General features: G+C 40.3%; 7 protein-coding genes and 2 long non-coding RNA genes across 15 annotated transcripts in view; 6 read left to right on the top strand and 3 right to left on the bottom strand.

The window, feature by feature from the left end:
* The window catches only part of LOC108022543 (potassium channel subfamily T member 2), a 118,555-nt gene that overhangs the window by 70,362 nt on the left and 22,274 nt on the right, over nucleotides 1-25,919 (top strand). Inside the window, exon 1 of one of the 4 annotated variants that reach the window (XM_044092339.2) lies at nucleotides 25,499-25,724. The exons of the other annotated variants lie outside the window; for them this stretch is intronic. Coding sequence (XP_043948274.1) covers nucleotides 25,633-25,724 — 92 coding nt within the window. The 5' untranslated portion in view covers nucleotides 25,499-25,632. Of the gene's footprint in view, nucleotides 1-25,498; nucleotides 25,725-25,919 lie in introns of those variants that run through there. 4 annotated transcript variants of the gene reach the window in all.
* Nucleotides 3,722-6,452, bottom strand: LOC108022535 (uncharacterized). Of its 2 annotated transcripts, none has more exons than XM_017091514.3 (2): nucleotides 5,242-6,429; nucleotides 3,722-4,752 (listed from the first exon to the last, which is right to left on the bottom strand). In XM_017091514.3, the coding sequence occupies exons 1-2, from the start codon at nucleotides 6,166-6,168 to the stop codon at nucleotides 4,594-4,596; spliced, it is 1,086 nt and encodes a 361-aa protein (XP_016947003.1). In that variant the 5' UTR covers nucleotides 6,169-6,429; the 3' UTR covers nucleotides 3,722-4,593. The 2 variants fall into 2 exon arrangements, with proteins under 2 accessions (XP_016947003.1, XP_043948275.1); XM_044092340.2 differs by lacking the exon at nucleotides 3,722-4,752 and having other exon boundaries at nucleotides 5,257-5,318; nucleotides 5,372-6,452.
* Nucleotides 7,565-8,174, bottom strand: LOC108022056 (uncharacterized). Its single transcript, XM_017090901.3, has 2 exons — nucleotides 8,045-8,174; nucleotides 7,565-7,993 (listed from the first exon to the last, which is right to left on the bottom strand). Exons 1-2 carry the CDS (start codon nucleotides 8,133-8,135, stop codon nucleotides 7,608-7,610), a joined length of 477 nt encoding a protein of 158 aa, XP_016946390.2. The 5' UTR covers nucleotides 8,136-8,174; the 3' UTR covers nucleotides 7,565-7,607.
* On the top strand, nucleotides 11,709-12,368 carry LOC108022538 (uncharacterized). The gene is given in 1 exon segment (XM_044092342.2): nucleotides 11,709-12,368. A coding segment is annotated over 1 exon segment (348 nt). The 5' UTR covers nucleotides 11,709-11,843; the 3' UTR covers nucleotides 12,192-12,368.
* On the top strand, nucleotides 12,778-13,297 carry LOC108022541 (uncharacterized). Of its 3 annotated transcripts, none has more exons than XM_050888024.1 (2): nucleotides 12,778-13,088; nucleotides 13,149-13,297. In XM_050888024.1, exon 1 carries the CDS (start codon nucleotides 12,902-12,904, stop codon nucleotides 13,022-13,024), a length of 123 nt encoding a protein of 40 aa, XP_050743981.1. In that variant the 5' UTR covers nucleotides 12,778-12,901; the 3' UTR covers nucleotides 13,025-13,088; nucleotides 13,149-13,297. The 3 variants fall into 3 exon arrangements, with proteins under 3 accessions (XP_050743981.1, XP_016947008.1, XP_050743980.1); XM_017091519.3 differs by having other exon boundaries at nucleotides 13,132-13,280; XM_050888023.1 differs by having other exon boundaries at nucleotides 12,779-13,088; nucleotides 13,146-13,294.
* Nucleotides 13,367-13,872, top strand: LOC108022539 (uncharacterized). The gene has a single exon (XM_017091518.3). It carries the CDS (start codon nucleotides 13,371-13,373, stop codon nucleotides 13,539-13,541), a length of 171 nt encoding a protein of 56 aa, XP_016947007.1. The 5' UTR covers nucleotides 13,367-13,370; the 3' UTR covers nucleotides 13,542-13,872.
* On the bottom strand, nucleotides 14,625-15,282 carry LOC122818199 (uncharacterized). The gene has a single exon (XM_044092341.2). It carries the CDS (start codon nucleotides 15,122-15,124, stop codon nucleotides 14,765-14,767), a length of 360 nt encoding a protein of 119 aa, XP_043948276.1. The 5' UTR covers nucleotides 15,125-15,282; the 3' UTR covers nucleotides 14,625-14,764.
* Nucleotides 15,769-16,446, top strand: LOC108022545 (uncharacterized). The gene is made up of 3 exons (XR_006367697.2): nucleotides 15,769-15,935; nucleotides 15,997-16,125; nucleotides 16,192-16,446. It is a non-coding gene; the product is annotated as an uncharacterized LOC108022545 (long non-coding RNA).
* Nucleotides 16,545-17,364, top strand: LOC108022544 (uncharacterized). The gene is made up of 3 exons (XR_001768047.3): nucleotides 16,545-16,678; nucleotides 16,966-17,120; nucleotides 17,178-17,364. It is a non-coding gene; the product is annotated as an uncharacterized LOC108022544 (long non-coding RNA).

A 25,919-nucleotide genomic window follows, 5' to 3' on the forward strand; every position in this document is an offset into this window, starting at 1 on the left:
CCAACAATGCAGGAGCATTTTGGCCAACTTAACACCGTCCGGGCTGTATGGTTGCAATGGATGCGGTGTGCTGTGGTGCTTTAATTACTCGAGACGCCCCAACTCGGGCTCCTTTGTGCATTCGGAACCCCGGCCAACGTGGCAGCAATTAAAGTAAGTGGCGCCATTCTCCTTTCACGCTGCCGTGGCCATTCCTTCTGGTCGGGAAGAGGTCCTGGCCAGCATTAATTTCCGCTGACAAACACCCTCAGCGCAGTTTCCACTTTGGTGAGATTTTTCATAATTGCCCCCCGCTCAAAAGGCGAGTTTTATTATTTATTCCGCAGCTTTGGCATAATTTTGTGTGATCACAAGGACTTGTTTAATTACTAAGGACACTTCGCATTTTTTGAAACTTTTAAATTAAGAAAAATCACTATTTGCATTTTACTTTTAGTCTAATACTTTAAGAACTATTTTAATTGGATATTCTTAAGATATTAGGTCTTATTTGAGGACAAGGCTTTATTTATAGGATTGGATAGTTTTCTATGAAGTAAAAATTCTTCATATTTTAAGACTAAAAAGATTCTATTTGAAAGTCTTATAAAGTTTTTTTTAACTTTATTATGTTTCAATTTGGTGCTTTTTTTATAACTATACATGTGAACTATTTATCAACTTTTCTGATATCAACTTTTAAGGTTGATGCTTAGATTTATATTATTTAAAAACCAAACCACATTTTTTTACTAATTTAGTTAGTTTTACTTTTCTTTAAATAGAATAGTTAGTTAGTTTTACTTTTCTTTAAATAGAATATCACTTGTATCACTTCCAAAAGGGCATGTCTGTATTCTTTTTGGGGCTTATCTGGCTTTTTTTCTGTCAAGGGCAGGAAAGTCTTGTGATAAATGAGCTCAGCCTTTTGTGCAGAGCTGAAAATAGTGTCAAAATTTGTGGGCCAAAAGCTAACTTAAGCCAGGGATTTGTTTGCGGGAAATTCATGGTAATCCAGAAGTGAGCAAAATTTAAGTAATGAACTCTTAAAGAATGATTTATGAAATGCAGAGGGTTTTAAATAAATGAAAACACTTACAACTTAATTGGCCCTAAGCCCAGTCTTATCTTAAGGGACAGACGTCAAAGTGATTTTAAACCTCAACTTGCAGGCACATTCTTAATCCAATTTGAGACACTTCATTGGCACTTTCTCTGTATTTATTCCTTATTGAGTTTCAAAAGAAAATATTCAAAGTAAAAGTCAAGTTCGTAATTACGCACAGCACAGCAAACATTCATAGAGACAAATACGTGTAATTTGCTAGAATAATGTTGTGTAATTTTGAAATTCTGTTGGAAAATTGCCCAACCCCATGTGGGTGCTGGGCGGTGTGAAAATGCCAACACGGCAGAACGAATTCCGACTTGAGCACCAAACAAGAACAACAACAGTGGTAACTACCGAGTGAAAACAATGGAAATGGGAAAATAAATTGAAATGAAATGATTTCTCTGTGGCTTCTCCTGCGACACTGGTCTTGGGTCCCTGGGCGGCTTTTGGTCCTTTGGTTCTTAAGTTCCATCAGTTCCTTCGGCTCCCCTAGTTGCCTGCTCCATGTCCGTTTGGCATTTTGATCTTTAAAAATTGCTTTGAACTTTTGGCATAAAAAATCGCAGCCAGATAGCTGTTGCGAAGAGCAGAAGCCCCGAGATAAACTTGTAAACAGAGAAAAAAGTCTTAAATTAAGAGTAGTCAAGACGGAATGTTCTTAAATTAAGACAAAGTGACATAAATGTATGACAATTGGAAGTGTTTTATTTCAAAAATAAGAGTTATAAGTTCCAAAAATAAATTAATTGGTCGAACTTTATTAAGAAAAGAAGAACTTCAACTAAATTTAAGAGCGTTTGTTCTGATTTTAAGAACTTGTATCTTTCAAAAACATTTTGGAACAAATCCTTCTTAAACTTAGAATTTTTTCTTAAATTTAGACTGCGTTTTTTCCCTCAGTGAACTTACGTTCAGGGCTGATGGCGAAAGTTCCTTGGCTCTGGTGGGGCTTGTAGGTATGGGATATAGTGGTCCAAGTCGAAAAGTTTGCCATATACCAAATGTGTAAACTGTCGAGGCAGCAGCGGCTCCTCTGTGTGCGTGTGTATCTGTGTGTGTCTTGGCCATAAATTCAATTTCCAAAACGGGGACAAAGCAAAGTCTCATGTTGCATGTGTGATGCCGCGTTTTTTGTCACTTGCAACTGCAACAAAACTAATAATCGAAGAAATTTCGTTAGCCTCACGATTTCAGCGCACACCTGGCGTATGAGCAATTTTCAGTGTGTGTCACATATTGATTTTTCTATATTTAGGCAGCCGGATAGCCGGTCGTTTTGTAGCAGATTAAGCGCTTGACTCTCTGGTCAAAACGAATTAATTAAGCATATTTTATATGCCAGATGATAGAATGGTTAAATTTAATCAGCACTGAGTTTGGCAGAATTAAATTACTGCGGAGGAGACAAGTGGCCAGTGGAAAATGGTGAAATGGAAACTGGTAAATGGCAAGTGGCCCGGGTTAAGTGGCACAAAAGATGGCAAAATTGCTGCCTGGCACGCATTTCATCTTAAGAAATGGCCGACATCGGACTCTTCTCTCAACGGGTGTCCTTTCTGGGCGGCTGCTCTTCTGGCTCCTTGGCCGCCTGGCTCCCTGGCTCCTTTGCTCCTTTTATTATTTGCAAAATATCATGGCCATAATTTCGTTTGGCAAGCAAATGTTTCAGTTTGCTCCCGGGAGGGCCGGCACACTTGAGTCGATGCGGATATTTAGTTTTTCGCTTTATTTCCTTCCCCCAGCATCCATATATATTTCTCATTTCCAGCACGAACGGAGAAAACAATAAATATCTACCGAAGGAGTCCAAGAAGAGCAGCTTTAAATGTACATACATACAATATCAACCAGCAACTGACCAATTACACTTAATAACTAACTAATAAATAAACGAATACCTAATCCAACTGAGCGGACCAAAACGCGGAAACTAATTCTAAGCTGCAAAAATCAATGTGAGACTTGTGCTTATACTAATATCGAAGACCAAGCAGTATCGGTTATACGGTTCTAAGCTAGGAACACTTATAATTAGCCTTACATTTAAGTGTACATATGACCAGAATGGAATACAAACTTGGTAAAAGCTTTAAACTAGTCAACTAAGAACGGAGAGGGGCAAAACCAACTCGAATTTTGCTGTCAATTCTCGTGTGTAAAGTGTAACTGAACGTGTAAACTGTAGACTGTGCTGTAAACATATTCAACCTATTTATAAACACTAACTAACCGTATACAGTTCTTGTCGAGTCAAGGCATTTAGACCGGGCAGAAAAGACAAAGACCGCTTTCAGGTAACTAACAAGTAGCAACACATTAAACAATCTTTTCGGGGAGCTTTCATTGCTGTGCTTTGCTAGATCTGTCTCTGTAAGTGTTCCTTATGCATTTATGTGACCGCAACTGTGTGTGTGTGTGTATCTGTGTCCCTGTCTGTGTATCCATGAGTTCCTAGCACGATTTAGCCATCCTGCGAGAGTCCTTCTGCAAGATGAGCCACGTCGCCTTTGACCAGGACACGCCGAGTGCCAGTGGCGCTGGCCACGTAAACAATGATAACAATAATAATAACAGCCCCAGTTGCAGCCGTTTAGCCAGCATTCGTAACTACAAGTTAGCTAATTGGTTTCCACAAGTAAGTTTTGTTTATCCTTTGATTTCTCACCCGCCTTCATTCGGTTTTCCCCCTTCATCGTTATTTGCTCGACAATTTTCACACCGCACCTGCAGATGGTTTTCATTCACGGCAAATCAAATTAAAATGTTCACTCTCTGGCATCAAATACACAATGACATAGAAGCAATACACCTGCACAAAGTAAGTCCATTGTTGTCGCCGGATGTGGTGGAAAATACCCTGGAATGGCTTGAAAGGTTCCGGGAAAGAAACAAAAAGCGCACGAAACAGAAACTTTGTAAATAAAATAACAGAAAGCAGAGTTATAAAACATTCATATTTTAATTAAATGAAAAATGTGTAGTTACAGGAAACGACATAACTTTACTTTGGATACGAGTTTTTAAAGTGCTTACAGTGCCTCAGTTAATTTTGGTAAAGTAGAGGCATTTATACACATTTTGCTTAGCTAACTACTTCCGAAACTCGGTCATTTAAGGTTTAATTAAAGGCAAACATTATCAGATAAACTTAGTTTAACTTTGCACAGGGTAGTAAAATGTTCGTATCCATAATATAGTATCTACTTTTTGACTATTGTGCAACCTTAGCCAAGCCTTCCTCATCCCCATCGTCATCACCCAACCAATCGTCATTGTGCACAGCTCCTTGGTTTGTGGCTCCGGTTTTGGATGCATTGTCGTTGATTTTTCCATTATATATTTACTGAATACACATATATGTAAATGTTTGTACTGGCTTGGTTCGAGTTGTGCATGTGCCTTGGTTTTTTGCTTTGTGCCCGCCGTCCAGACAAACTCTTGTGCCTCGTATAACAAACCTATAGAAGCGGAGGATTTGCTTTGAATGGGGATTCGACGGTCTATGCCTTCAGTTTGTTGTAGTCGCCTTGCAGCCAGCAGATTGTGTACAACGTCGACTTGGCAATAAGCGCCAGAGTCAGCTTTCGGTCCAGGGTAAACACGTTGAGAAAGACGACCTGCTTGGGATAGAGGGCCAGCTTCAAGGTGAACATGGAGAGCTGAAATCCGAGTTCAAAAAGGAAGTTTAGAAGGAGCAAACTTGGTGGAAAGCTTCATGGGTTAAGCATCTTTAATTTAATTTCGTAGAACACTTCAACAACCAAAAAAAGATTAGGTATTAAATAAATTGTCCATTCAGATATATGTAAAATTCCAACTGTTCGGTAGTCGATATTAAAGATCTGCATGAATTTATTTTAATAATAGTTATCCTCACGTTTACTCAAAAATAGATAACAAATTTTAAAGGTTAAAGTCTTGTAAGAATATAAACTGTTATTTTTTTATAAGTATAAATTATATTTTAGTTTGATTTATATACTTTTTTTATGGCTTAGCTTTACTAAAAGCAGCTCTTCTGCGTTCTACTTAATCTTCAATAAAATTATTATCTCTGTTAAAGACTCCATCCAAAAGTACTGGAACACCCCATATTGCTTATCAACCAATCCTCTAATTGAAAAATATTTCTAGAACTTCTTACTCACCAATCGATCCATGCGATTTGTCTCGCGTAGAATGCGCTGTGAGTCAGCTCTAAAACTTGCGAAAATATCTGCAATGTCTGTGCCAACAAAAAGATTGAGTGCATCCAAAATGTAGCTAAGTATTACGAACACTCTCATCGCCACGCTCAAATCCAAAGATTTCGGAGCAGCCAGTATCTGGTAGATCTCGTAGCCGTAGGTTATTTGGAACCAACTCTTGCAGGCCAGAACGCACACCGAAATATATGCAAACTCAAAGTTCAACTGGTCGCATAGCTTAAGAAGTTTTGAATAGAGTTTGAAGCAGTGCTGCATTTTCTTCAGGCGATTTCTCACTCTGGACCTGGTTAAAATCAGTGTCATTTGCTCATTGATTAGCTTTTGAATGCGACTCATTTGCCACACGAAAACGTAAAGTAGTAGAACAGCTGCCAAAAGCATGTTGTAGATCAGCCAAGAGGATACCAAATTCAGATAAAATTGGGATGGTAACTGTTGGCGCAGATACATGGGGTAAAAGAGATGGACGCGCAGCAGGGTTATCAAAACAAAGAGGATTTTCATGTAAAATCGGTACTTTAAAAGTGATCCGCTTGGCTTCCCTGTGAAATATCTCTGCTCCATCTTGATTAACCCCTTGGCCAATTTTCGAATGCCCTGGGTTTTTTGCCAACAGAACTGCATGCAGAAGACCGAAGTCCCACCCATCGTAAGAACCGTCACACAAATCCTCATATTACCAGCGGTCATGTAGAACATCCATCCCAGGGCCAAAACGCAGAGAATGTGGTGGATCAGGCAGTATATCTTCAGCTCCCAGGTGCCCTTGAAAACGTTCCTCGCCACATTAAAATAGTATGTATTTAGTCCATTGAGAGCCGTAAACTTGGTTATCAAACTATATATTTGCGGGCTAGTTGGTGCCATCTTGAAAACTGGCGTTTTTCATTAAGTCCCCGGCCATTTTATGCATTTTATAGGCTTTTTAGGTCAGGCCAATTAGCCCAGTATTTATAGTTTTGCCATTCATCACATGGGGAGCCATAAGTAGGTCATTAGGGAGTCATTAGTTGGCGCTGAAAAATGGTTCGCACATTATCGGTCATTTTACAACGCAGGACATGGGTAATCAATTAAAGGACATCAAAGTCATGGCTTATTCAAATGGCATTGTTAACTTGAATGGGGAGTGTGTTACTTTCGAATATACACTTGATTAAAGTGACAGACGTACTTGTGACGCCAGTCGAAATCGACAAACCCTCGGCAAAGGCATTCAATAGATGAAAAGCCAGCGACAGATATGATTTTCAATATGGATAAATCAAATAAAGAGTGGAGGCGGCCGAGAAAGCCCAATAATGGCGCACACAAAGACCTTTTGTGTGGCAAACTATAATAAAAGTATGGATGGTGTATACATAAAGGTCCTCGGGGGCACTCCTCGGATGCTCCTTGCTCTCCTGTTGGGCAATCAATACTGCTTTTTAATGAAGAAATAAAAGCGGAATGTCCACTTGTGTTGTTCGGACACTGTCGTAAAAATTGTCTACATTTTTATTACGTATCTTCCGCTGCTGGGGCAAGTCAGGCTCGGCCAAGGACCGTGAAAAGATTGTATCCTGTCAGCTGTCCGTCTGTGGGTTCCTCCCCGGGTGTTCCTTATATAGTATAGCCTATCTCCCGCACGCCAGGCTAATGGTCTCCAGGAATAAAGGCACGCACCAGCGCCTAAACGCGTGCTGAGCTGGAAAATATTCGCTTTTGTGGTGGGGAAAACCACCTAAGCCACCACCGTTCCGAATTTTCCACCAGCGACAAGTGTTTATTTTGGCATTTCGCAGGTTTTTTTTCTTCATTTTTTTTGGCCCTCCACTTTTTTTAGCCTGGTCAGCGTTTGACAACGCACTCAACCCGATAGAAGAGCCCGGCGAAACCTCAATCCCTCGGCGGAGGGCGAGTCCTTTGTTGGCCTAATGATTATTGCTTTCCCTTCGCTTTTTTCGATTCCTGCATCGGTATTGTTCGCCTTGGCGAAAATACAGCACATTGTCCGCCCTCGCTTTTTTACGATGTTTTTCAATGGACGTGAAAATACTTTTTTGGGGGGCAGAAAACGGAAGCCTGTCCTCGGCCTGATGGCGATTTTATGTTATTTAAATGATTTGCTAATTTGGAAGAGCTTATGGGCTCCGCACTAAAGCGCTTCATAAACAATCCTAATTAGGAGGTCCTAGAGCTCTCGTAATTGGATAGAAACGAGAACCAAATTATCGAACCACATAAGGAACTAAATATAATAAATATAATAGACTAGTTTCAGTTATAACTTTCTGAAATATTTGTAATATTTTAATAGTACTAAACTAGCATATCTCCTTGATAGAATACCTTCTCGTTCTTCTGGTTCTATAGGGTCTTCTGGTTTCTCTGGTAGATGGCAAATCTCCTCTTGTCGAAGTGCTATATGCCTCAGTTGTTCTTTTAATTTCAGCCTGTGTTGTTACACAAGTGCTCAAACGTCTTGACTTGGCTGCTGTATTAAGGTTTATTGGGGGCTTGGATTTCGGTTTGGGTTTTACTACGCTCTTGCGCCCAAGGCAATTCTCCTGACATTGCTTTTTTGTATAACCGTCGACGCAATGAAGGGCCTCCTTGCATTTACCATCTCTCAGGACCCACAGGGGTCGCAGTGGATCGCACATTACTCGTTGCCTGATTACCACCACACCCATAGTGCAGTAGTTAACCCCTGAAATTAAGAAAGTTGTAGTACTTGGATGCAGAAATATTCATAACTCACCTGAACGTTTTTTCAGAGACTGACTTAAAACTAGAAAGTTTAAAACCAAAATTACAACTGTGCTGTATCTCATAGTAACCTTAACTGTCATAGAATTTCAGTTTATTCAGTTCTATTTTCTTTTATTTTTGTACCCATAAAATTGCAATTGGTGAGGCTTTTAATATGACTTGTAGTCTAATGTGGAACAAATGTTACCTAAACTTCAGTATAAAAGGAAATTATACTAGGTTTTAGGCTGTTGAGTTTCCACAGACCAGGAGTTTATTAATTGTGGGATTTCATTTTAATTTGCAGTGCCATGTGGACGAGTAAATGGGCAGTGTGTAGCTCCATTAATACTAATGGGGGTATTGTCATACAAAAACAACCGATTATGAACAGCCATTTATGAAAAGGAACTTACTTTCGCTTTTATTTATATTCCTTAGCCCTCTTTTTGTGTAATGTGCTTTAGAGCTTCGTCATTCTGGGCCATAATAAATGTTTAGGATTATGTGTGCAGCTGAGTGGCATTTAAGTATTCTTTTTACTTTGGGAAATTGTTTAAAGAGAGTGTAATTTGGTAAATAAAACTTAAGTTTAACAAAGCATGGATCTATTAATTTTATAACTTAATTATAAAAGTTTGTTTTTAGTTGAGAATTTGTATTGGTGTATCACATAAATAAATAAATATATCAAAAAAAATTTTCTATGTCGATTTAAAGTAGATACTTTTAGAATTCCTAAAATCAAACGGCCTAGCAAAAGCAGCTAATGATGATGCAAAGTTTTCGTTTTTATTCCATTTCATCGCCACCATTTTCCTCCCACCTTCTATTGGCTTTTATAATTAAGTTTCGGGTACGCAATCATTTAGAGTGTTCGGAGTATTGGGGCAGACGACGCGACAATGTCTTCAGACCAAAACAAATTTTTATGCAAATTTCGATTAATTTATTTTTGACACAAGCGGGAGCGCCCATTTCGCCGGGCTCATTAAGCACGGAATTCGCTGGCTAATTGAACGGAAATCTCGGGCTGATGACAAGAGAATCGGTTGATTGCCGGCAAATACATATTTGCAAGCCAGCTGATTGCAGCCGATCAATCAATCAATTTGCCAGCCGAGTTTGCCTTTGGCCTCGGGCCAATCCATGAGGAATCTCAGAATAATGAGTGGAGCTGCAGCTTTAAATTCTTTTGCAAATCGGGGCTTGCCCACAGAACTTCCGCCATTTCCTGCCTTCTCCCAGGACATTGTACGCCGCATTTTCGAAGGGACATTCTCTCGCCCAGAATGCGGTTCATATTTCAATTTCCGGAATGGCAGTAGCATTTCAGCTTTTCAGCTTTGAGTCCTCCGTTTGCGGACAGTTGCCAGTTGGTTCCTGCCTTCTTGTCAGTTGGAAAGTTATACACATTTTTTGTTCAAAAATTCCAATCCCCTTGAAATTTGATTGATACCACGGAAGTTGGTTGGCGCCCTCGAGCGTGTGGCTCTCTATTTGATTTAGTTTGGCCATTAGTTTGGTTTTGTAATCCCGGAATTGCAGAGATTAAATGTGGCTTTTCCTTCAGACTAAGATACTGCACAGTGAAATCTACATATTAAATGGTTCCTTGTTTGTTAAGCCAGCTTGGTAGTTTATTTAACTATGCCATTTTTAGTGATAAGGATTAATTTGATTTGTTTTCCTTCCACAAAGTCTTAAATACCAGCTTATTTGGGTGATATCACGAAGCAAAATGGTTTGAAATTCATATTCATTAGGCACAAGGACACTTTGCAATTATTTTATTATACCTGTTTGGCTTTTTGTTAATCAGCGCATAAATAATTCGCCATGTATGTGTTTATTTATGCCTTTGTCTGCTGTTTGTGTCCTTTTCAAGTATAGAAAGCTCCCTCAAATACACAAAAACACCCACAAAAAACATTAATTTTATCTGTAAATTCGCTGTGCTTTTACCATATGCCTCACAATAACTCATGCTTTTGCTGACGATAAAAACTGATATCGACCAACGAACAATATGAAATGCTTAACTAAATTATTGAAAATATTTGTGCCAACAAAAAAAAACCAACAAACAAACAATTAAAACACTCTCAACAACAATAAACGCAAAATTGTGCACCATAACGCGGCGAAATTCGACGGAAAATCAACCCGCTCAAACAAACAAACATTGGAACTGCAATTGAATTTATTTCGGCAATCAACTCGTCATAACACCCGCCACCCACCCACAAAACCCACCAAAAACGAACCACCCCCGCAGAATGTCAATGTTCTTCTTTCGATTGCATAACCTGCAGCGCGCCGAGGAGAACAAGCGCAAGAAGCGCGTGGAGCAGCAGCGCCAGCAGCGCCAGCGGCGGGGGGCCAAGGTCTTCAAGTGCGTCAGCGACTCCACCGGCCACCTGACCCTGGCCCCCTCGCGCCTCTTCGAGCGCACGCCCATGAGTCCGTCGGACAGTCTGGACGAGATCGCGCTGCAGATCCCCAGGTGAGTGAGTGGTCAGCGGGAGAGCCGGATCCCAGAGTGGGTCAAGCGATCCTTCATCGATCCTTGAGTTTCTTCAGTCATATCGTGATCTTGGAAAATCAATAGAATACTAAAAATTATTATTAGACCTTAGCTTACAAATATCTATCTGTTATTTAATGATTTCTTCAGAAGCCATTTTCCAGATGATTCTGAAAAATAAATGTGTATGTTGTGATATGAAGGTATACCATTTTATTCTTACTCCGGATTGTAAAAATTTATATATGTGATATGATATCATTTATAATATGTATGCATTCCTTTTATTATTTTGTTTGTCATTTGAATATCTAACAAGCTATGACGTTCAACAATTGCTTCACACTTTTGTCATAAATAAGCCCATTAAAAAGTATTTTATTTAAGTCCAGTGTTTTTTGTGGATTTTGGATGAAAACATGTAAGAGGTACATGTAGCCAAAGCCTTAAAAATCTGCCTTCCATATACTTTAAGGGTCTGAATGGATTACAAAAGGGAATTAAATATATTATCCAAAGTTGAAGAGGGTAAAGCCTATTACTAGACATTTTAATTGGGCTGCCTGTCTTTGCTTTATTTTGAAGTCTTAATTATGTAACTTGTTGTAATAGAAAAAGCAAATTAAGTGTATTATTAAACAAGATTTTAATAAAAAGGAAAGGATTTTTTGAGTGCAAACACAACTATAGAGTCGAATTCCTTGTTCGCCCACTAAACTAAATGTACTTTTCGAACTTCTAATTTTCTTACATTTTCACAAGCGGTTTACATAACTGCCCTGAGTAGCATCACTTAAGTTCAATACTTTATCCCAGCTTTTTCCTCAGGTGATTAAAGTTTCAAAACGCCAAAAACGGTCGCACAAGTATTTCGAAAAAGAAGACAATGGGGGGATTTCGTGGCTAACCTCACCTTTTCGGTTTTGTCTGCTGCTGAGTGGCAACGAAGCGCCTCTACGAACTTGGGGCAGCTCTCGCTTGTGTGGTTTTGTCTGGTGTAAATAAGCCAAATACGATTTTTCAAGTCACTCTGGAACAATGTGGTGATGTCAAGGAAGTCTAACAACAGAAAAACCAACTTTCAGAGTGGAAGAATGTGTATAAATACTTGGCGAGAAATAATCTGTAGTGAGATTTTATTTCGAAAAAAACCCAAAGCAGGCTGGGCCATTCCTTCCAATCTCTCCCATCTATCATCAACTCTACAAATTAAAATTTTATGTCTTCAAAATTGCGCTGTACATATTTTTTAACCGGATTAGCTTGATTTTTATTCCCTGAAATGCGGATGCTCTGCGACAGACTCTCGGCCCTGACCGCCGGCGCCATGGTCGGTGTCTGGTACGCCAAGAATTTCCCCTGCGAAGAGTCCAAGGGGGGAGGTGGCGCATCGCCGCCCAAGGACAAGGGCAAGGAAAAGCCGAAGGAGAAAGGCAAGGAGTAGGGATAAGGGATAGCTAATCTGGGTGGAACTACTTATGGCTCCGCTTAGCCGAAAACGATACCATACGTATGTGCCAACTGTCTTACCGAAATTTCTCCTCTAGTTACCAGTAAAGATTCCAATAGGCAGAAGCAAAATTCGAATGTCGACGATGCCATCGGCATGAGAAGAGGAAGTTTGAAGTAAATGACCACTGACCGGATACGAAAATGCTTCTGAAAGGCTCTATTGATGTGGATGCTTCTTATGATTCAGAACCATGTTTTATTACGATTCCACCCAGCTGATTTACTCTTATGAAGCGGTGTTCTTCCTGTGGCATTTTAATAAAGCTGCAAAAATGCGTATTATATCAAAAAGAAACAGCTTATAATTTCTCTTTAAACTTTGGGTATTTTTAAGTGGCCAAAAATAACCATTTCATATGCTTTACTGCATCCCCAGGATAAATTTTAACTTACTTCTGTGGCTTTTTTTCCCCCAAACTGATTCACTTTTCGGCAAATCATGTCCTTTGTACCACGCGGAGCCTTTGTTGTGCCGCCTGCCACACAAATGCACGCGAATTTCAATAAGAGTTGCCAACGGAGGTGGTGTAATGGCACTTTAATTTCGCATTTTCACAGCCCAGGGACACACGTAATCCCGGCTAATTAAATTGCCTTTTGTAATCATTCAGTTAATTAAGTGTGCGCCGGGCCAAACCCAATAATTCAAAGGCAGCAGGCTGTGAGATTTGGGTTAATGTGCCTTGGAATTTCGAGCTGGCATTTTTCAGTTATACGTTTTGGCCGCAGCAGTATACTTCCATGAATCTGAAAATTTTCCAAATTGTGTGAACTATTTTTTGAGATCCATCAGTAGTTTCTTTTGCTTGGGAAATTATTATCAACACCATGCATTTGATGTGCGAGCGATTGTCTTCAATATTTGCGGGCGTCTTGGTGGGTTTGTGGTACGGCAAGACCTTCCCAGAGGACACCAAGTCCAAGGACTCCAGCAAGGATAAGAAGAAGTAGGTGGTATCAGGCAACCCCGAAAGCCCACTCAAAATACCCAGCAAAAATCACAAAAGAATTTAAGGTGGGTAATCAGTTTGTTGTATAAATCCTAAAGACAAAGATAGTATCTCCGATCTAGTAGTCGAGAAGAAAACTTCAATCGGGCTCGACGACCTGTCAACCCGGTCACCCTGACACAGCTCAGTATTTATTCGGCTTCGCAACCAGTATATCAGACTCTCGACTTGCACTAAATTTTTACCGTGTTTGGTTTTCATCCGACATCCAACATCCGACATCTGCCAGCAATCGCAGTCCTAGTTTCGGTCTAAATTGTGGCAAATCCTGTCGAGCTTTTGGAGCCATGCCCTGTTGTAAGCGTACCGAGGCCCGGCGGGTGTGCCGACCCATGCCGTCGCTCCTAGCCAGGCTCAACTGTACGCCCTGCAACCGCGTCCTCTTCTTCGTCATCGGGGTGGGACTGGGCGTGCTCTTCGTGCGCAACAAGGACGACAAGTCGGGCAAGAAGAAGTGAGGGTGATCCACATTGGCCAGCGGCGGTACTAGCGAGAACCCAATCCCGGCCAGCAGTTAATCGACATCGAGCCATCCGGAACCGCCATGGAGTGCTCAAGCCTCAAGACAGCCAGCGAAGACAAAATGCCATTCGATAAGTTTGTCCGCCGAAGAATTAACGAGCAAGAAATTTCTCAGTCGATAAATTTATCAATAGAGCAATTTGTCAATCGAACAATTACCTACCAAAGTTCATGCGGATTTCTTCGGTTGATCTATTCTCTATTCCTCTGTTAAATTATTAAATTAGGAAATATAAATTTGGTGCTGTACACGATGATTTCAGCGGATATTTCATCGGTTTATTTAATAGGGGCTATTTAGGGGTATTGCCTAACTTCTGAATTGATTATAGTTGCTTAAATGCTTAAAAGTAGGCAATGATTTTTTGTTTTGAATTAAGGACATCTGAGGGGTAGAGTTGGAACAACATCGATCATACCTAGTATTGTATATCGATAGTGATTACAATGTAAATGATCGATATTACCGAGACATAACCATAATAGTATAATTCTGACATTTTTATAACACCAACATCATATCGCCAGTAAAATTGTATTAGGGAGCAAGTGTTAATAGTGTCATCGATCGATTTGCTCTTTAAATAAAATTGGAGTAATAAATAATGGAATATACCATAAATTAACTCAGCAGCTTGCCTAGTTTGAAGTTAGTAAAATAACACTACCTAAAAGTAGGCAATACATTTCAGTTTATCATGGTAACAAAGTTTTAATTAGCATATCAACAAACTAATAAGCCGCAATCGGTAATAACATTATGGATTATTATTTCGGGTTTTTGATACGGTTGCATAACATAAGATCGCAAAACCCCGATTGTAAAAGAGATTGGTTGATTTTCTATATTTTTCGTTGCGTTATGTGCAAGCATTAATGGTTATCCAAATTTTGCAGAGCCATTACTTCAGTCCAGTTGAAAATCCTTTCCGATCGTAAGTCTTGATCTGGAAGTATTGGGTAAACACTAGATAGTAAATGAAGAAGCCTTCCTTCAACGTGGCAGGGGACTGGCCAATAATTATTTCGAAGTACTTGAAATTTTGGGGATTGTAGAAACGATTGGCGGTTGGAATTTTGGGGCAAAGCGTAGTCCTTGCTGACATCTCCGGGGGATCTTGGGGGATCCTTAGCGCTACTGTTTTGTGGATCCTTGGGGTTACTTGCCCTTGTTCTCCTTGTCCTTCTTTTCCTTCTCCTTGCGCTCCTTCTCCGCCTTGTCCTTTTCGGCCTTGGCCCTCTCCTTGTCCGCCTTCTCCTTCTCCTTCTGCTTCTTCTCGCGCTCCTTGGCCTCCTTCTCCTTCTCCTTGGGCGACTTGTTGGCCTCCTCGGCAGCCTTCTGGGCCTCCTTCTTCATCTGGTCCCAGTACAGCCCGATGCCCGCCCCGATCATGAAGAAGAAGAATCGGTTGCAGGGCACGCAGTTCAGCTTCTGCCACAGGGTGGGCGGCGGACGACAGGGCGGCGGTGGTGGGGGACAGCAGCGCGGGGGCGGGGGACAGGCGGGCTTGTCGCACATCTTCAACGGATTTGGTTTCGGAGGGCTCCTCGAAAAACGTTTAAATTTTACGCCAAAAAAAACAACAGAAAAATGATGTTAGCCGAATCGAGAATTTAGAGTACTGAGGTCCGAGCTGCTTTCACATGTGAGCCGAGTATTTGACACTGATTTCACTCACTACTTTCTGAAAACGTTTTTGATAGTTTTTTCAAGACATGCTTATTCTAAAAACATTTAGGTAACATTCTTCAGCTTGTTTTTATAAATTATTATGTCTTTTAATAATAAATTTAAAAAATTAAAAGTTAAAAGTTGAGATTTCACATATTTTGTAGCACGTTGCACATGGCAACCGTAAAAACAATGTTTTGACATACGCGTTTAAGGTTTTGAGAAGTTATTCGCCCAATGAGAATACCCCCCTAAATAAGCTATACCTTTTAGATTTTGGAAAATTTAAACTTAATATGTTTATGTGATATTATTTAGTGGTTTCTAAGTCGAATCAAATAACCATATTTATACTTTTTATGATTAATGAGGTAGTTGCCAAACTGTTAATGTGAAAATCAAGTATACGCTAGTTAGCAGCGCCCAAAATGTTTTTATGAAATAATTACCATTAGATTAATTAGATTAAGATCTGTGCTTCCAGGCATAAAATGTCATTTTAGAATACTTTTCCGAAATAATCCCCACACTTTTCCAGTCTACAATACAGGCTTTATTTCTGCCATTCCTGGGCCAAAGAAATGGATAACTCTTGGTTTCTGACTTTTATTGTGGGCTGTATTGTGGGTTATTTGATAGGCAAGAACCATTAATAGAGGTAAGAACATCCTTCCATTTTTTAGTAGGCTTTGGCCAAACTTTCTCTGCACTTGTTCTAGGCTTATATTTCCCAAAGCCTTAACAAGTTTCACATCAACTGAATTCGTCTGGCAAAAATGGATGTGGATTGGGTGATCACATTTTTAGTTGGCTGTTTGGTAGGATACATGGTGGCCAGGAATACCTAGGTAAGGATAAATCAACTACGTGCTAAGGGAGGCCAAACCAAGTACACTTGGGATTTTATGTACTAGATTATTCCTGTCTGCTCAAGTCTTGACTAGAATCCGAAATTCTCCTCACTTTTGGGATCAAGAACGCAAACCTCTTTCGAATAGCCCGCATCCAAATCAAAGAAGCAAAATGACTCACGTTATTTCCTTTGCCTTGGGCGTGATTATTGGAATGATGAGCTGCCGGAAGTGCTAGATCCCTCATCTATTGAACTGAAAGTTATCTAAAACCTGTTAAAATACAAGCAATAAAAAATATTAAATTATGAAAAGTAATAGAGTTTATGTTTGAATTGTAAAGAACTGGCTAGAAGTAGACGATTATATTATATTCAATTAGTTGGCGTTTCCAAAAAAGTCTGCTTTCAGTTTATACGACGTAAATTATATATCAATTTTGTTTGGCTTAGTATTTGCTTAAAAATTATCTGTTTAAACGGTTATGGAGTGGTTCCTAATCTTTATCATAGGCTGTCTTGTGGGTTTTCTAATATCAAAGAATACATAGGTATGGTTATTAATATGTTTTAGCCTGATTAAACAGCTTTTTTGAATGTGGGTAATTGCAACAACATAAGTTAAATAACAACTTAATTAAATAAGTTCTTTATTAAGTTATCTAAAACTTACGGTTTAAAAACTTAGAATAGGGGCAAAACTTTTCTAAGAAGAGCTTCAGTGTAAAATGTGAATTATGCTAAAAATGTTAATAGCAAAAAAATAAGCACCAGTAGTCTTTGCTTTTTCTTTCTAAAGTTTTAGCTCTAACTCAAATACTCATTTCCCATTCGGCAGTCCAATAGAAGTGTGTACACTTACGTGCACTAAAAACCAAACAAAATTTCCCATTTTAAACATAGAAGATCGGAGTTTTATTAGAAAATATGCAGCGGTTTATTACTTTCATTGTTGGAGGAATCGTTGGTTTTCTGATTGCAAAAAATCACCGCGTAAGTCTCTGTTAATTTAATTTCTTTCTTTAGTTCTACAAATAGTTTTTCCTGCAGTAAACAAACATGGCCTATGTCATCTGCTTCGGAATGGGCATGGTTTTTGGCATGTTCGTGTGCCGACGATGCGAGCCCTGATTGAGAAGAATCCATGGACCAATAGACCTTAGGAAAGTCCTGCACAATCAAAATCTTAAGTGTGTTCTTATTTAAAATGAATTAAGATTAAACGACAGCCGACAAATTTCTAAATGTATTTTTTTATCCAATCTGATGGCTCTCTTTATGCAGATAATTTATCACAAATTATGAGTTATAAATAAACGCCTTTCCAGAAGCAAACTGAAGTTACATTAAAGTTTCCTTAAATGTAATAAAATTCTTAAAAAATCATAGGACAGATATTAATTTTATATTAATTAAGATAACTTATAGTTAGTCCTCTCACCAAGTTCTTGTCACAAAAAACGAACGAACTAAAAAAAATGGCGTAGAAAAACCCTTTTAGCAGTTTTCGCGCTGAGCTCGCCAGGGATTAAAGTCAAGTTCAATGCATTTATGACTTTTGGGAAAGTTTGCCGCCATTCCTCTCAATGGCTGGAAAAACAAAGGCAGCCGCAATAAAAACATACGTCACGGAGTGAGTTGGGTAAAGGTTGGCGAACTTCAGGAAAGACGCAAAACTTTTCATTTCCCCTATCTTTTGGGTCCCCAAAGGTATGGGGAGCTGAGGAAAACTTTAAGGCAACCAATTTGCCATTCCATATGAGTGTGTGTGGGGGCTTTGATACCCTTTTGACCACCTCCACCTGGCCATTCATTATGATTGATTATTGCGCAAATCCAGGGATATATATGTACATCCGTTCGACGTCGTCAGCCGCACAAAACGTTTAACAAATGAGAAGACAGACGACCTCCTGACACACAAATGAACTCGTTCGCCATTTCAATCAGTCTTTGGGAGCCCGGCACCCTCGAATCCCCCCAGATCGAGCCGCAGCATCCGCATAAATAAATATTTTATGAACTCGGCACCAGCTCTCCGGATCCATTTCCAGTTGGGTTAGGCTCGAGTGCGTCGCTCTGCATAACTTAGGGTCGGAATGTTTGAGGCAAGTCTTATCTGCGGAGCAAACAAAGGTTGAGCCGCCCCCTGGTTTTCATCTGCGGTTAGGTAATTGGTTAAGGTGGCGCTCACAAGATTGACTCGCCCACCAAATGAAACGGTGCCTTCCAGAATGATTGATGCCCCTGCCAGGATGTGGATTGCCCCTCCGCCACTGAAAGGTTAAATTGCTTGGCCGTGCAGCTCGGGGACCTGGATTTATAGGCCCGCCCAACAGGTGGGGGCAGCAGAGCCACCCCCCTGGCCTTCAAAGGAAGGGAGATACGCTTCTACACATTCACAATATTGGTTACCCTTTTCCAAGGAGTTCCTCATGCTAATTTGTCAATGAAAACTTTTAATTGAATTTTTGTTTCACATGTTGGCAGTTAATTTATGCCTTTTTCTGGCTAACAGTGCGATTTTGAATTTCCATTGAACAGTGGAAAAGCTACTGTTAGGCGAGAGCTTTTGCTAACAGTCTGTCCCCCATCGCTTTTCCCTTTTTCCCCAAGCTTTTCCCTCCTCCCTTCTTGGCGGGAAAGACATAAACAATAACGGCTGCCGGCATCTCAGCTGTTTGGCGCCCTCGAACCCCGAAACCCACCACTGTGGTGAGTTCCCGCGTTTCCGTTTCGCTTTCCGAGCCTGCGCCACTTCCTTTTGCCGAGCAAGGTGCTCGGCCAAGGACTTCAGTCCTTATCCCAGTGCCGAGGCGAGCGCGTCTAAGAAATCGCCTCTCCGCTTCAACCGCGAGATATCAAAAACACAATGCTCGAAAATGCATTTCAAATCGAATTTCAAACACAAGAATCGCAAATAAGATAGAATCTGAGAAGCCTTTATTCCTAAATAATTGTTAATTTCAAAGTGCAACTGCAAGTGGAACTTAAAACGTAGTGTCTTTCCTAAAAATTATTCTAATAATTACTGCACTTCAATTTAAAAAAAATTCAAAAATAACAAATAATTAAAATACTCCTCAGATATTAAAGTTGTTCTGAAATAATAAATGAAAATGCCCGTTTTTATTTTTTAAATTCAAAAAATTCTATCATAAGCAATAATATAAGTAAGCAAACTCATAAATATATTTAAAGTGAGTTCAAAAGTAGTCAGCACAAAACAAGTTTTGACTTAAGTAATAATAAATAAATTATAAATTTAATAAAGTAAATAAAATAATATTCAATCCAAAACATTTATTGTTTATGAGTTAATAACAAAGAATCAAAAATAATGTATACAAAACCATCGACTGAAATACAAAATAATATGGAAATAAATGAAGTGAAATAAAATTTAAAAAATATTCAAAAACACAAAGTCAGAGCGAATTACGCAGCTTTAAGCCAGACACTTCTGTAATTAGCCAAGTTAATGCTCCACCTCAAGAGGCGCAGGCTGTTGGGGATTATGGATGACGGTCCTGTTCCTGGCAGACTGCCATTCGGGTGTCACTGAAAATTTGCGGCAATTGAGCTGGAAGTCTGTGCCAACAAACCGATTTGGCAGGAGAAAGTTTTTGACAAACTTTCCCCAAGTCGAAATCATTTATGATAACTCGACACACGCGCCACATGTTGTGGGACCGACTTAGTCAAATGGGGAAGATTAATTGGATTCGATATTAGTAATCAAAGGGGCGGCCGAGAGCCCGGAGAAGAGGATTTTAATTAGCAGACTTCGAAGTGTTGACAAGTCTCCAGCAGCAGTCTGGCAGCATGGCCGTGTAATTGAGTTATTCGCATGGATTTCTGCCATTTTAGCCATTTTATTATTATTAAATGGCTGCTGCGACAACAAGCTGTTAATGGCAGTCCATAAAATGGCGTTTCCCTCGTTCTCAGCCTGTGTTTCTGTCCCTGTGTGGGTGTGTATCTGTGAGCCTAAGCGGCGTCATGATTGTTTTAATGGCTACTTGAACGGAAATTAACTGACAGCTGCAGATAACCGAAACACCCACTCAACGCGAACCGCACAATCTTAGAGGCCCATCGATTACCAAAAAACGATTGCAGTCGGGCATGAAAAATGCCTAGCGACTTTCCGTTTCGCACTTTTCCAACTTTTCCAAATATTTGCACATTCAAATGTCAAATAAGCTAATTTGGCCCATAATTCCCATTTCATACGCCCCGTGCTCTGTGAATTTCCATGTATGATAAACAGAAATGGCAACCAATTTGTCCCGCAACAGCAAGAACAACAAAAAACGCAAATGCAAATTGCTTTTCGGCACGAAGAATATGAAAATTATGAAATATGTGCGACATTGCTATTTGCATACATTTGGCCAAGAAATTGGTGGGTGGTTGGGAGGAGGGAGTGGGGGGCGGAGAAACTGGTGAAGAAAAGTCAATTGGGGGTAAAGGTGAAACTCGTTTTCTTAAGGAAAGAGCGACTAATTGAAAATGTATTTCAAGCCTTTTAATAAATGATTTAATTAGCTTCTTTAAGGGCCAGTTTCTCAATGTCAGTAACCGAGAGTAAGTAAGCACGAAAGCTAATAAATAAAATAATAATTTTTTGGACGGCAATTCTACAGTTAATACAAAGTGAACCTATGTATATGTAGAAATTAAAGAAAGAAGAAACTAAACTAATTGAAAAAATTTAACATGACATTGGGAAATCAAACCTATTTTGTTTTGTGTATGTTATAATTCTTGAATCTAGAGATGCAGTCGTCTAATATTGATAAATTACTTTCTACCTCTTCATTCCTTGCTGTCTGACTGCTAATCTAGTCGCCTCCATTGATTCCCTCCCTTATTTATTCACTTATGACTTCATTTTCGCAGTAGTTCATCAGAGCCCACTTAAGCCGCAGGACTTCACCTTTGGCCAGCGTTTCTTTTAATGCGCTTTCCTTTTTTCCTTTTGACCCGGCCATCAACACACTCCCACCCCCGACCAGAGCCACGAGCACACGCAGAAACCACAAAAGAGGGATCAAGTGAATTGTTAAAAGGAGGAGTGGAAAAACAACATGCTAAACGCTTTGTAATACGCTTTTGTTTGGCCCAAGAGCCATTAAGCTGGCCAAGTGATAAATTCGTTCTGCCTACTCAAGTTTTTTTTGCGCCGCTTCTGCTGCACAGGGAGAAAAGACTGCGGTACTCGGGATGGAAACTTTCCCAAATGTTATGTGTTTACCTAGGTTTTTCAGCAAGAAAGAAAAGGGAAATTAAATTCGAAAACTATTTTTTTAAGTTTTTATTAGCCTTTGGAATAAAAAATAAAACAAAAAATTTAGAATTTGGGGTCAATGAAAAGCTAATAAATATTAATTAAGAAATGGATGCTTTAATAGATAACCTTTACAGCTCAAAAAATAAAAAACATATTTAAAATAATGGAACATATTACGAAATATTAAGTAGCTAGCCGCTATTTTCTCTCTCTGTAGTGCTGCTGGTCTTGTCTGCCCGAGAAAAGGTCGCGTGCGGTTTCGGCCAAGTTTAGAGCATTGATTTATGAACGGGCTGCTGGGGCGGACATTAGCCTTTCTTCTTCTGGGCCGGGAATGTCCTGCGGCTCGTGGGTTGTTTGCTTGTTGCATGTAATGACGTCATTAGGAGCAAATTGCCCCCCATTTAGCGGCAATCGATTGCTTCCGCACGATTTAATATGCTAAGCGAGAAAGGGGCAAGAAGCAACAGTTTGTCTGTTCGTCTCGGTAGCCCCACTTCCGCTCTGCCACCCCCATTATTTCTTCCTATTCTGCTTTCCTTCCGTTCCGACATGTCGTGCCCTGCTGGTGACGCCTACTTTTTAAACTGTTGCGCACTTCTGTTGGCCAGGAGCCAAGGCGTGCCGCTGTCTGCCCGAGGTCCTTCCCTTTCTCCGCGCTGTGCCACAATGTCTGTGTCACTTTCCCCGCTTTCACTTTTCCCGTGCTCTGATGGCGCGTGCCAACTTTCACGCGAATCGGAAAAGCACACGCAATGGGGAAAGCAACAAAGGCGTCAACTAAATTATTAATCAACAAGTTGCGGAAATATTAAAGAGCGCAATGATCGAATGGGTTTACCCTGCACTCCTCCAAGGTGTGTTTTAAAGTATTCGGTTTTTCTATTTGGAAATTGTACCCTTTACTTTTATTTTATTACTTAAACTATCTTAATATTTATTTTTTAAATTGTATTTTATTTACAAAGATGTTTTATTGACTTAAATAACTGCTTTTCTTTCAATTTCCGTATTAATAAAAAGGCAAACAGTGACACTGAGAAGTAGATATTTTCTAACTATGTATGGGCCTTTAAGCCAGAAAAACCTCATCGCTTACATCTTTGAATCTCCGAAAACCAACCACTATTAACAAGCGAATATGCCATAAATGAACCCATTGCAGAAGGATGTTTGGAGCCCGTGAATGGGTCGATCGCGTGGGAAACGGCAATATGCTGCGGATGCCTCGAATCATTTGTGAGGCTAATTTGGCCAAAGGCGAATGCAACTTAGGTCTGCTCCGATGGGCAGCTGCTCAGAAGACATCAAAGCCTCTTCCATTTCCAAGCCGATGGAATGTGCAGCATTAGCAGCGGGCGTAGATACATTTGATCCCATCATATTTTTGGGGGGATTTTGTGTGCAATCAAGATACAAGCCCATTAAAAGGCGACCTTCACTCAATTTAAGCGATTCAGACATCAAGTTTATTATGCTGCACATAAAGCCAGGACATAAACTGCCAGCAGAAATCATAAAAAGCAACGAGCGGGGCAAGCGAAGGGGAAAGGGAAGCCCAGGGAGTTCCAAACCAAAAGAGTTCATGAACTGTGACGTCTTTGGACTTCCGTAGGAGCAGCGGGCAAAAACAGCCAGCAAAGGTCACCGGATTACCAATTTCTATTCGCTTGGCTCGCCAAAATGAATAAAGATATTTTCGGTATGCAAATGCCAGGCAGCTCTGGCGAAACAAAGCCAAGCCGTCTGGACAATGAAACAAAAGCGTGGCTCTGCGAAAATATTTAAATTTTATGCAGCCAAATTGATTTGTTTGTGAGCTGCCAGTTCAACGCTCCTGGTTTTGGCTCTAGCATCCTCCTCCAAGGACTAGCATCCCATTCATCCCGTGACGAGTGTTAATGCAAATGTTTGCATACATTTAGGCAACACACACGATTTCGGTTGCCAAAGGAACTTCTCCAGTCCTCCTGTCTGCCGTCAAGGATATTGGGGCAGAACAGACTGCTCCAATCCGAGCAATCGATAAACCTAATGAGCTGTGAGACAGACAGGCAGACGAAGTGCCGTCGTCCCGGGCTTTGTTTTAAAATTAACCCTCATGCGGGAACCAAAAATAAACTCGAAGTACTTCCTTGATGGGGGAAAAACCAGTCGAACAAAGAAAAAATTGCTTATAAATGAATAAATTATTTCCCTCTGTTCGATTTTATCATTTTTATAAAAAGGGCGGGCTATGGAAATCTCTGGGGCCGTGAAATCACTTATAAAGGTGCCTAAAAGTATGCAGTGAAAGAAATAATGGCAAGAATGCAATACACTTAGTGGTTCGTTCCATATTGTTGCATACTTTTTAGACATTTTTAGAATTTATTTTAACTAATTCTACATTTTTTGAAGCATACTTCTAGACACCTGTCTAAGTAATATTAAAGTTTTAATTATTTTTATAAGCTTACTGCAATATACTGATACAAATTAATTATACTAGAGCGAAAGTTATAAATTAAATTTCCTATGACTTGATCTGTATTTCCTCGACAGACTAGTGTTTACAACCCCATATTTGGTTACTGAGCAATATTTTTGGGTTCCTTGAAATTATATGGTGGGGGTGCTATTTCTGTGCCTTGTTTCGCGCCCTTTAAGCCCAGAAATTGGGTTACTTGCCCCCCTGAGACCCACGCCGTCCGGGCCTTGAACTGGAGCCCATAAAAAGGTGTTAGTCGCGGGACAGGCCAATTACTGTAATTGCGGGGACCACCAAAAAGCGCCACATCACACGGGCATTACCGGCAGATACTTGGCCTAAACAGGGCGTATCCTTGATGTGCGGCAGACAGTCGGCACGCACGGGATTTCCAAAGAAAGCACTTCGATTAATCACTTCGAACGGCTAAATAATTCACAGCAAGCCATTGCCATGCAAATTGCACTTGGAGACAGAATGAATAAAAGAATAAATGCATTCGAGAGTAGGAGAAAGTGAATCAATCAGCGCCGGGATGGGCGAGAAAGTGCAAGCGGTGAAAGTTCAAAGTTCAAATGAGGATGAGCTTATAAGAAGGGGATACGAATTTCCTAGAGATTTTTTAATTGAAGTCCCAGCACCAAAGCACCAAGGCCATAAAGAGCGGTGGCAGATGGCTTTAAATTACAAATTACAGCGAAAGGATGCTGGAAAAGAAGGCTTTAAGAATGAGGGATTTACCGAGCAAGATTTTTTGTGAATCCCTTAAAGACTTGCCACTTGGCCTTGTCATTTGTCAATGTGTCACTTAGCCACACTTCTCAGGTCACGTCTAATGATGCGGCTTTGTGTCTGTCAGCGAGTGTCAGAGGCGATAAATTTTATTGACTCTTTTGGGCCAACCGATGGGATTCTTAAATCGCTCACGTAGAGCGTAACGACACTTTAACGGATTTCCTATGCCGCAGTTAACATGAATTTGCAATTAAAAAGCAATCAAAATGAACAAAAGCCCTGAACACCGCGGAGCAACTTAAATAATGTATGAATTTACAATTGAATTCCGGGATTAACAACGGGTGGTGGAGGTGGGTGGTGTGAGGTGGGGCAATCATTTCAGTCAATTCATGCCTTTTAATTAATTGCGTAAATTGAAACGGGAAGCTGAACATAATGTAAACTGATACCCTGGTGAAGGGGGGGGGGGGGGGCATTGCTAGAGTAGTAACGCCTTGTGTGTCAAATAATAAAAAGTGTAAAAACAGGGGGTAATGACAAAATGAGGGCACAACGCCGGCTTTATCGCACACATCCGTATCCGCCCGGTGCCATTGCTTTTCAAGGCTACGGCCGTTAGGGCAATAAATTTATTAAATGGCCAGAGAACACACAATGGGAGGACGCAACAACACCCACATGGGCAGCAACAAAAAATCATGTTAAACAAGCTATAAATAAGTGTGTGCCAGCATGTGTGTGCGTGTACACTGTGCTATACACGAGTTCTGTCCTCAATTGCGTGTTCAAACAAACAAAATTAATTGCCCAGCCAGGGCAATCAATTTTGATTAAAGTTGAAGTTGGTGCAGAAGTGCTGGAGCTAAGCTGCCGTATTCCTTAAGGGTCCACCCAAAACATATCAGTATAACCATCCAGCGATCGAAAATGCAATGCAATTTCCCAAGGTGATCGGAACGTGGAATTAGGTAAAGTGCTCTGAGCCGCGGTCATTCGAGCCAATGGATCATCTATTATGCAACATGGCGGGCAACAGTCGCAATTCGTCCTACAATTGTCTCTCCTCGTGGGACTCCTACGACCGAATACCCAGGTAAGCCCGCACATTGCGTATACGCCGCGAGGGCCGCGAAAATCGCGTATACGCCGCGTGCCCCTAACTGAATTTGAAACTCGATTCGAGCCATTAACAGGCCGAGGCGGCAGCAAGGCGTCGCTTCATAATCAAATCAGGCCTCAACTAAAAGCCTACACTCCCAGAAATATTCAATAAATTTAAAGTAGTGTT

The sequence above is a fragment of the Drosophila biarmipes genome, chromosome 2R, assembly GCF_025231255.1.
Source record: "Drosophila biarmipes strain raj3 chromosome 2R, RU_DBia_V1.1, whole genome shotgun sequence".
NCBI lineage: Eukaryota > Metazoa > Arthropoda > Insecta > Diptera > Drosophilidae > Drosophila > Drosophila biarmipes.